This window comes from Sardina pilchardus, chromosome 18 (genome assembly GCF_963854185.1).
Source record: "Sardina pilchardus chromosome 18, fSarPil1.1, whole genome shotgun sequence".
Lineage (NCBI taxonomy): Eukaryota > Metazoa > Chordata > Actinopteri > Clupeiformes > Clupeidae > Sardina > Sardina pilchardus.
In genome coordinates this window covers 6,377,483-6,387,422 of record NC_085011.1, presented here as the reverse complement: position 1 = coordinate 6,387,422, position 9,940 = coordinate 6,377,483, and the positions used below count along the sequence as shown (strand labels likewise).

At 40.5% G+C, this 9,940-nt stretch overlaps 1 protein-coding gene across 1 annotated transcript in view; it reads left to right on the top strand.

Moving 5' to 3' along the window:
* Positions 1 to 7,461: 7,461 nt before the first annotated feature.
* Positions 7,462 to 9,940, top strand: part of cisd1 (CDGSH iron sulfur domain 1) — a 3,000-nt gene continuing 521 nt past the window's right edge. Inside the window, exons 1-3 of the mRNA XM_062519777.1 lie at positions 7,462 to 7,613; positions 8,367 to 8,572; positions 8,794 to 9,940. The exon at positions 8,794 to 9,940 is cut by the window's right edge and continues 521 nt beyond it. Of these exons, the coding sequence (XP_062375761.1) occupies positions 7,586 to 7,613; positions 8,367 to 8,572; positions 8,794 to 8,883 (324 nt within the window). The 5' untranslated portion in view covers positions 7,462 to 7,585 and the 3' untranslated portion in view covers positions 8,884 to 9,940. The remainder of the gene's footprint in view (positions 7,614 to 8,366; positions 8,573 to 8,793) is intronic.

Sequence of the window (9,940 nt, the reverse complement as noted above, 5' to 3'; positions counted from 1 at the left end):
AACAAACATGATAACAATTATAGTTTTATTTGTCAGATAAAAAAACACTTAAAACAACCCTTTCTTAGTAAAATGAGTTGATAGCATTAACATGTCTGACTGCGTCTATATGTACATTCTACATCCCGTGTTTCTCTTAGTAAATATATTAAAACCTCAGGATCACACACACACACACCTTATGTTCTTTTAGAATAAAACAAACAACAATAGTCTAACAAAAGTCAAAAGCAACATTCAAATGTAATTACCCAAATGCCCTAAATATATGCCGACCTTTCTGTGAGTGCAGGTGATGTGGATCTTATTGAACATTACATTCCTGATGTGATTCCACTCTGGACTGACTCATCACATGGGGAAGAGCAGGTGGCCAGAGAAGGTGGTGTGGTGGTTAGAACTATCACGCACCCAACTGTAGGGCCACAACTTCACATAGACCACATCTCCCACCTCCAGTAGCAGAGAGGCTCCATTAGATCCTTCTTCCTCGCCGCTTGTGTGATGACTGTAGGCAAGGACAACATGCTCTCCATTTTTATGAAGGGACACTGCTGTAGGTGTTGATGCATGACCTTGACCGAATACAAACAAAACAAAGTTGTAAACCCCTCTGACTGGAGCTGTGAAAACACCTGTAACAGAGAATGTCACAATAAGAGAGAGAAAGAGAGGGAGGAGAAAGATCTTTGTTAACACTTTACATTACAGCCTGTGAAGTATACTGTACCTGGCACAAGAAAGAATAAATAAAAAGAGTAATAAAATAATTTCCAGCTGAGGGCATGAGGCTGCAGTGAGACATTAACTCTCAAACTGTGTTGTCACATTAATGTGCTTGGGTCAGGTGTACAGTGAGGCTCATAAATCATATTTTGGAAATTGATATTTATGCCTTCGTAAACAAATGAGTAGAAAGGACATCAGTTTTGTTTGTTTGGCGCGCGCACACACACACACACACACACACACACACACACACACACACACACACACACACACACACACACACACACACACGCTGCAAGAAGAGATATATGCATTTAATTAGCATGCATGGGTCAGCCCTATTTTTACTGAAAATTGTGAAGATTAGGCCTGATGTTCCCACAGCCCTATGTTCCCACAGTCCTATGTTCTCTCATATTTCTAATTTCAAAGATAGGGTTAGGTTTTGGGTTAGGGGTGTAAATGACAACCAAATTGGCAGAAATGGGGATAAAATCTAATGCAAATTGATGATAAAGCCCTTGGTGCTCCCCAACCCCTCTTTGTATCTATTATATATTTGTCTTTCTAATTTATACCTGGACACTTGAGCACAATGAATCTCATTACGTATAAATTCTTTTTTATGAGTACATGACAATAAACTTGAATTTGAATTTGAATTTGAACTTGAACTTGGAAATGTAATTTTCCTATCTGGAGTAGCCAGGCTCTGCCCTCCTTCTTCCCTGAACGATGACGTTGAGTTTGTGTGCTAGTCTGAGCATGACATACAGTACGTGACGACCAAACGTTAGCGATTGGTTATGGCAGATCCAGAGTGCCATTCAGTAAGTTGAAGTAACCCCCAGCATTTACATTTTGCAGAGGCTTTTATCCAAAGTGACTTATATACATTATATTACAAAGGCCAATCTCCCCAGACAACTCTGGGTTAAGTTCCTTTCTCAAGGGCACAATGTTAGAAGCCTGGAATTACAGTAAACGGACCCCAAACATTTGGAGTATATCCAGAATGAGACAAAAGAATACAAAGATACCATACACAGTAGATGATCAATACAACTCACTACTGTAATACCTGTGTTTGGGTTGTAGGCATTTCCTACATTAGTGAAGATGTGTCTGTAGACCAGGGGAGTTGCTACTGAAAAAGGTCCTGTATTTCCAAAACCAGATGCCAGCAGTGAGGCAGAGAAAGACACCCTCCTCTCCTCTCTCTCCCTCCTCAGCTCCTCCACCTGACTCACAGTGAGGTTCAGATTCATGGACTGAGCTGAGAACACACACACACACACACACACACACACACAAATACAGAGACAGAAGGAAGAAAAAGGAGTGATAAACATACATACAACACGATATTACATACAACATTAATATAAGATTAAAATGAATTATTCATTCAGTACCCTTATTTTCACTCTTTAGTTGTTCCACCAGACTCTCACTGGCTCTCAGTCTGTCAGTCAGTCTGGTCTCCATGGCCTCCATTTGTGTCTTGGTGAATCTGAGCTCCATCCTCAGCTCAGTCACCAGGACACTCATCTCTCTCAGCACAGTGTGGATGTCAGGCTGGCAGGTTTGTTGGGTGGAGGCTGTGGCTGCATCTTCAGTCCTCTGTGCTGCACCCATAACCTCATTTTCTCTGGTCTCTGCTTCACCATAGTGGCCCTGGTGAGTGATGTCATTATCACTGATGGTGTCTCCTCTAAGCTGTGTCTCAGCCAAACAGCAGCACAGCAGCACCAGTAGAGCTCCACAAGTCTTCATGATGGAACTGGACAATTCTTCTGTCTTCTTTTGTGTACTGACTCTTATTGCTGTAGCTCTCAGACATATATACTGTGGCCTGGCTACATATTACCAAGTGGTGTCCTTGGGACATGCAGATATTCATCAAACAAACACAATCGTAAATGATGCACATGTGAGATGTAGGCCATGTGCCATGTTGTTGAAAGCAGCTCAGGTGTGTTATTGGTCAAATCCAACCCTGCTGCCAGATAAGCATCTTCATCCTCCAAGGAAGAGAATGATCAGCACTTTAGTGTTCATCATCATCATCATCATCATCATCATGTTCAAAGCTGCTTTAGTTAAGGTCCCATTGATGGCAATAGAGCACACACATTATTAAACCCTGACCTGCTTGAATCTCTGAGTGGGTCAGACTCGGATGCATCAGCATGGATCTTCATGAGATATCGATTCCGACTGAATTGAACTGAAAATCATTTTAAGAGACTTCTTAAATCTCATCAAAGTTGAAGTCCAACACAGAGCATAAATGCTCAGCATGCCATGTGTACATTTATTTGATGTCAGGTGGATGAGGTACAGTAGACTACAGATCAAATAGAACATGTGCTTGTTTTTCTGGTGAATAATTTAGGTTTGAGTAATAATGAAAAATCAGTTGAGTTAGCTAATTCATCTACAATTATAATTAACAGTTGACAGTTAATAGAAGTAAATGAGTACTGTTGTACTGTACTGATTCTTATTGGTGTAGCTCTCAGACATATATACTGTGACCTGGCTACATCTTACCAAGTGGTGTCCTTGGGACATGCAGATATTCATCAAACAAACACAGTCGTAAATGATGCTCAATAGAGCTGCTGTTTTACTAGATCAAAGGCTTCCAAGATTAAATGCCAGTCTTGCAGTACACTCATAAATGAAGGTGTGCATGTGAGTTATATTGTCTATGTTTCCTTGTTGTTTAGTAAAGAGCTGCTGATTCTGGGACGGGGCACTGGGTTGATTGTTAAACACGTGCATCAGAAACGTGCCAAGGTCGAAGTGTCAAGGTGACAATGGGGTATGTGGCACTCTGGGTGGTTGAGCTCCTGCTGTTTCTCCGGAAGTAATTAAACGGCGTCTCTGCGCTTTGTATCCGGTGTAACACAGCTTCTGCACCTGCCACCTTGTGAGGTTTGGATTCACTGCCTGATCCGAGGGTCGCACAAATAAACAGACACACACACACACACACACACACACACACACACACACACACACACACACACACACACACAAAGAAAATAAGCTTTTTGTATTTTGACAGACCACAATAACATCTCAGGAAAATACATTTAATTATTAAGACTTTTAGAAAAATACAAATATTAACATCTACAGTACCTTACTGGCCAAAGCCTCAATGCTCTACCCAAACCTGCCAGATGGTGGCATGGGAGTAGAGAGAGAGTCTTTATTGTCCTATAAAGGATATTTTTCTTCACACGTCATTTCATCCATAAAAGATGGCAGCATTTGATGTAACATACATCTCATACATATAACATATCACACATCACACATCACATATCACATATAACATATAACATGACACCCACCATACCATACACATCCCTCTAGAGTATGATGTCTGTGATGATGTTTCTCACTCTGTTGAGGAAGCAAGAGTTGTAGATGTCAACCAGGGTGGTGTTGGGGCGGCCAACCAGTTTCTGTGCAGTCTTTACCAGACGCTATTCCTGTCTGCTTCAGTGCAGCTGGTAAACCACACTGAGGTAATATAGCTGGCTCTCAATGCAGGCTTTGGAGAGGTTCTCCAGCAGCTTGCTGTCCTGTGTGCTCTTCCTGAGAGGAGCCGCTGCCGGGCCTTCTTGGTGACTGTCTTGATGTTCTCGGACCATGAGAAGTCCGCAGATGGGTTCTGAGAAACTTGAAGGTTTCTACCCTCTCCACATACTGTACATCATTAATGTACACGGCGTGGTATGGACAGCTTTTGTTTTTTTCTGAAGTCCAGTATGATTTTGTTGGTTTTGGTGGTGCTCAGAATCAGGTTGTAGAGCACCACTTTGTCAGTACCTCAACCTCGTTCCTGTAGTTCACTTCGCCACCTCCTGCAATCAGACAGTGGTGTTGTCAGCGAACTTCACAACTGGCTTCCCAGGGTAGGTGGGCATGCAATCATGAGTGTAGTGTGAATAGAGTAGAGGGCTCAGCTCACAGCTGTGTATAGGTATACGGGCCGAGTTTCACTGTCTGAGGGCAATTCATTTGGAAGTCCTATGGAGCAGGTGGGTGCAGGAAGGCCCAAAGTTAACAGCTTGGTGACCAGTTTGTCAGGGATGATGGTGTTAAAAGCCGAGGTTTAACCCACAAAGAGCATTTTCAAATAGCACCCTCACTGCCCAGGTGGTAAAGGGCAGTGTGCAGAGCTGTGACAATGGCGTCATCAGTGGATCTATTTGTTCGGTAGGCGTACTATTGTGGGTCGAAATGGGGATGGGTGGGGACGGGGGCTGTGATGTAATGTTGAACCAGCCTCTCCAATTTAAATGTTGTGTAAGTTAAACTTCCTAAATAACTGTGCACAATCTGTTTGCAAATATAATACCATTAGAAAGATCCTAAGCACACACAGTGGCATGACATATGATGCTGTTGTGCCGTCATGCAAGAACTTTGCTCATAGATTGACTTTGCTCTGTCTAGCTTATAAATTAAGGCCTGTGGACATGGAGTGGTATTTGTCTCCCCCTGTTGGTACATGATACAACTCATGTTTGTAGCCAAGATGATTCCTGGGATGTTGCATTCCTTCACATTGAGTTACAGTAAATAGAAAATGAAATGCATGTTTTCAGATGAGTAGTTGTGATGTTTTATAATTTCTTGTTTTTCAATATAATATATTTTTGGGACTTCTTGCCTTTATGTCGAAGAAACTAACAGGAAGTGAGAGAAAGCTGTTTGATCATTTCAACACGTGAGGTTCATGTTCTTATCTGTGACTTCAAACTTTAAAACTCATGTCCCACACATTTTCGGTCTCTTTTTTTGCAAAACTAGCCAACACACAAATCCAACAATTGCTCACACAAAACACAAAAGGCCTAAAATCGTTTGCAAAATGATATCCTGGTGAGCAAACAAAGGTTGTTGCCATTGTATGAACTTGGAAGAAGTACTGTTTTTTACCATTTGTGTGAACTAATAAAGAAATGGTTGCCATTTTATGTTTCTTGCCATTTTTTTCTCAGTTACGTTAATGTATATTTAAGTCAGTCATTTTCCTCACATGGATTGAGTAGTGTTAAGTACACACATTGAATGTAAGTACATTGTACTCAGTTCATCAAAGCATACAGCATAGTGAACGTAGTGAGTTCAGTGTATACTTGATTCATCCAAGTTTATCCAAATCAGTATATTCAGTCAAGTACAATGAATATAGTGAGTTCAGTGTGCTCAGTTCAAGTATAAGTAAATTCAGTTAGGCACAGTGAATGAAATGATTTCAGTGTACTCATTTTATCTAAGTTCACCTAACATGAACTACAGTTGTATACAGCACTCATATGATTAAAGTGATATTTACTCATTCTTTTAAGTAAGTTTACTTAAACCATTCAAGGCAATGAGTTACCTTACCTTAATTGAGTTGACTGAACTTGTTAGGTTTGACAATGTGTTGGCAAATCTCATTTGCTCTGCAGGTCCGTCTGGAGAGGAACCCATTGATGCCTGCGTCCGAGCTCAGGTGTAACCAGAATATACATTCCTAAACTTAAATGTGTGTATTAAAGTCTTGCCAAATCGTTTCAAAAGTGCAGCAAACTTATCTTTCTTGTAAATGGAGGTTTTAAATGCAGTTTATTCTATTCCAAAGAAATGCACATTGGTGATTTGGAAGTGCGTCAATGTTCCCTTCTAAACCAACCTGCAGAGGTTCATCCAGGCTAGCAAAAATAAAACACTGCATTCAAAGTGTGTTAATTTGTCACACATGTTAATATGTTTGGCATAATACATTGGGATATATCAACTGTTGCTCTTCACTCTAAATCTAATGGGCTACTTGTCTTTGCTTGTAGGCCTATATACTGTAAGAGTGAAACAAGAATAGGCTAATACTCAGTAAACATGTATTATTGTTTATGTTTGCAGCTGCTATACCATCCCTCTGCTCATTACATGATCTCTAATGAATGCTGATGATGGTCTTCTTTAGACATCTGTTTCCTTATCTCTCTCTCCACATGTTATGCTGAAGATTCAGGTAGCCTAAAAGTTGCAGGAGCCTGTTGGTTATGGACACAAGGCAGTCAATTAAGCTTTGATTATTTGGTTATTATTATCATCATATTATTGGCTAGACTATCACATGCCATTTTATAGTCTATAGGCAAGGCCTAACTAATAGGCTATGCATGATGGTTGATTCACATCTCTTCCTTGCAATTCCAGAAATCTGTCCAATAGGCTAAATGTGTTTTTTTTATATATATTTTTTTTTTACTTCTATGCACCCTTCCTCACAATCAATCAATCAATCAATCAATCAATCAATAAATTAATCAATAACTGCATGACTTCAAGGGTAAAAACTGCCATTTTCTGACTATCAAAGCTGCGTTTGGAGGAAATATTTAGCCTATAGTCCTACTGCATCTCGTTGTCCGATAATAAAGTTGAACCTATAATCTAATCTGATTTTGGACACATATAAACTGCAGGGTAGCCTATTGCATGTTAGTACATTCAAACATTTAATTTAATCTTTGCCATGGTTATGGTGCATAAGTGCGCATTTACCATACCATTGTTTGTATGAAGTTATGCAAGTTTATAATTTTTCGTCTAAATTAACTAAACAAACCAGGCTACGCTGCTTATCAAACCAGATGCGCAGAACGTGGGCAGGATTGAATACCGCGAAGTGCAATTTTATCACGCGGGGGACCGACCGGTGTCTGTGTTGTCACTTTTTTATGCTAGAGTAGAGGCGGTGAACTTGTGCATCGCATCGGCGTTAAGGACATTGCTGTTTTACCTAAGGAGGATTAACCGTCCATCTCATTTCTACGCCATGAGTAATTCAAGCTCTATATCCAAAGGTAGTACAAATATGAATGATCTGTTAGGGATATTTGATAGAAACGTTAATGCTTTCCAGAACTACAAGAGGATTCTCATGTGATCCAAGTGACGTCAACGTAGCTTAATGTTAACAAAGCTGTTTAGGAACGCTAACATTATTTTGAATACTTAAAATAATAGTCCGCTGACAGTATGTTTATTGTCTTTATATTCCGGTGCCTTTATGACTAATTAAGCCCACGAAGAAAGTCTGTAACGTTAATGCTACTGTGCGTTAGCTAACATCTTCTTTCGCAACTGTGGTGGCTGGCTAATAAGTTAACCGCTAACGTTAACTAATGTTATACTATAACGCGAGAATCTGCAAGCAGAGCTAAAACATGTCAGTAGGTCTACCAAATGTACAGCAGTTCGTCAGATCTGGGTTCATAGACGGCACCGACGAGTAATGCACACACTAATCTCATGGTGTAGTGTGTGTTTTGCCTGCCATAGCGTTACTTAAGTGTTAGCGGCTAACGTTGTGCTAAGACGAGCTAACAAGCTATTCCGAGTTGATCCTGCTAACATCCTGACCTTGAATTACCCTGTGCTTGGATAACTTCTGTACGGGCCGACCAATCCCATCGTTGAATTCAGTTGATCATTTGTTTGAATTGTTTCTCATTGCCAGCAGTAAATCCATATGTAACCTCTATTGTTGGTTAATGTTAGGTGATTTAACATAATACAACGTTATTGTTTTTTCCCCTGTTTTCTCCCTTTCTCAGCCGAATTAATAGCGGCCGTCTCATTGACCGCCGGAGCAACTGCGGTTGGCATCCTGGTGTACCGAACATTTTTCTCCAAAAGTAAATGCAGTAAGCCAAAGGTGAACCTGGATTTGCAGAAGGACAATCCGAAAGTGGTACATGCGTTTGATATCGAGGACCTGGGAGACAAGGCTGTGTACTGTCGCTGTTGGCGTTCTAAGAAGGTAAGTTTAGGATAGACTTTGATGGATCATCATCTGACTCAGAGAGTATTTAAGTTTCTTTCACTCTTTCAAATAGCTATTTGATGTGTTGTTCATTATGACCGTTGTCTCTAAATGTGGATATGCTGCAAAGTTATGTGTTGTTATCCCATTCATGTTGCTTAATGTTCTCTCTCTCTTTCTTTCTTTTTTCTTTCTTTCTTTTAATCCACTCCCTGTAGTTCCCATACTGTGACGGTGCCCATGCAAAACATAACCAAGAGACTGGAGACAATGTCGGCCCTCTTATCATCAAACGCAAAGAGGCGTGAGAGCAAAAGTCTCAAGCTTGGATATCATGCCTTGGATGTTTTCGCTGTTCACACACGCACACCTGTGTCTGTCCTAGTCAATTTGCTTTTTTTTTTTTGGTTTTGCTTTTTTCCAAATTGGTATTACTACTTCTCTTTTGATTCCTGCAGTGGTGGGGGTTCTGCGACTCAACCAAATCTAGTGATATGTGAGGCTCTGTGTCTGCCCTGGTCTTTGTTAGTGAGTGGGAAAGGGGTGTGGAGAGCACTGGTGCAGTGCAGAGGAGGACAAGCTTGGTCTGACCGCCCTACTGTCCATACACTAATGTGATTGAATGTGTAAACTGTGTGTGTGTGTGTGATTAGTTTGCCGAGAGGCATTCTACATTTGCACTAAGCCATCTATGTGCTGCTTATGTGTAGGAGAGTTGTCTTATAGGGTCTTGGCCACGAAAGGAATCCTCTGGCCCTGTCTATGTTCAGGGGTTGGGTTGGCATGGAAAGCTCTTCAACGGTTCATGTCTGTCGTCTTTCAGTTATTGCAGTGTGTGTATATATGTGAGCTTGTGTTTCTCCCCGGAACAATGCTTCCTAGTTAATGTGATGAGATGTCTTTAAAGCATCACCCTCCAACACACAGCCTTATCTCCATCGTTGTCATTCAACTGATTAGCTCTTAGCTTCTGTTGTGTGACTCAAAAGCAGGGCACATTATTTTCTTAAACAGCCTGAATGTGGTCTTGTTTGGTCTAGAATTACAGAATTTCCTCAGATTATCCAGCTCCTCAAATTTAGTATGTTGGCTATAATGTGCTTTGTTGCCAATCCACTGAATGATTCATATCTTTTTTTTTTTTCCTTTTTTTTTTTTTGAAGAGAATGTGGTTTGTGTTATGTGTTTGTTGTCATGAAGCTGCCAATTCAGTTAACATTGACAAACATGGACTCATACTTGATGCCAGAAATTCAACTGATTTATCTTATCAATGTCGTGGACATTGCTTGTTCAGGTTATTTATTTACTAAAATAAATAATATGTCAACTTCATAGTATTACTGACCCATTGTCTTGCACTTG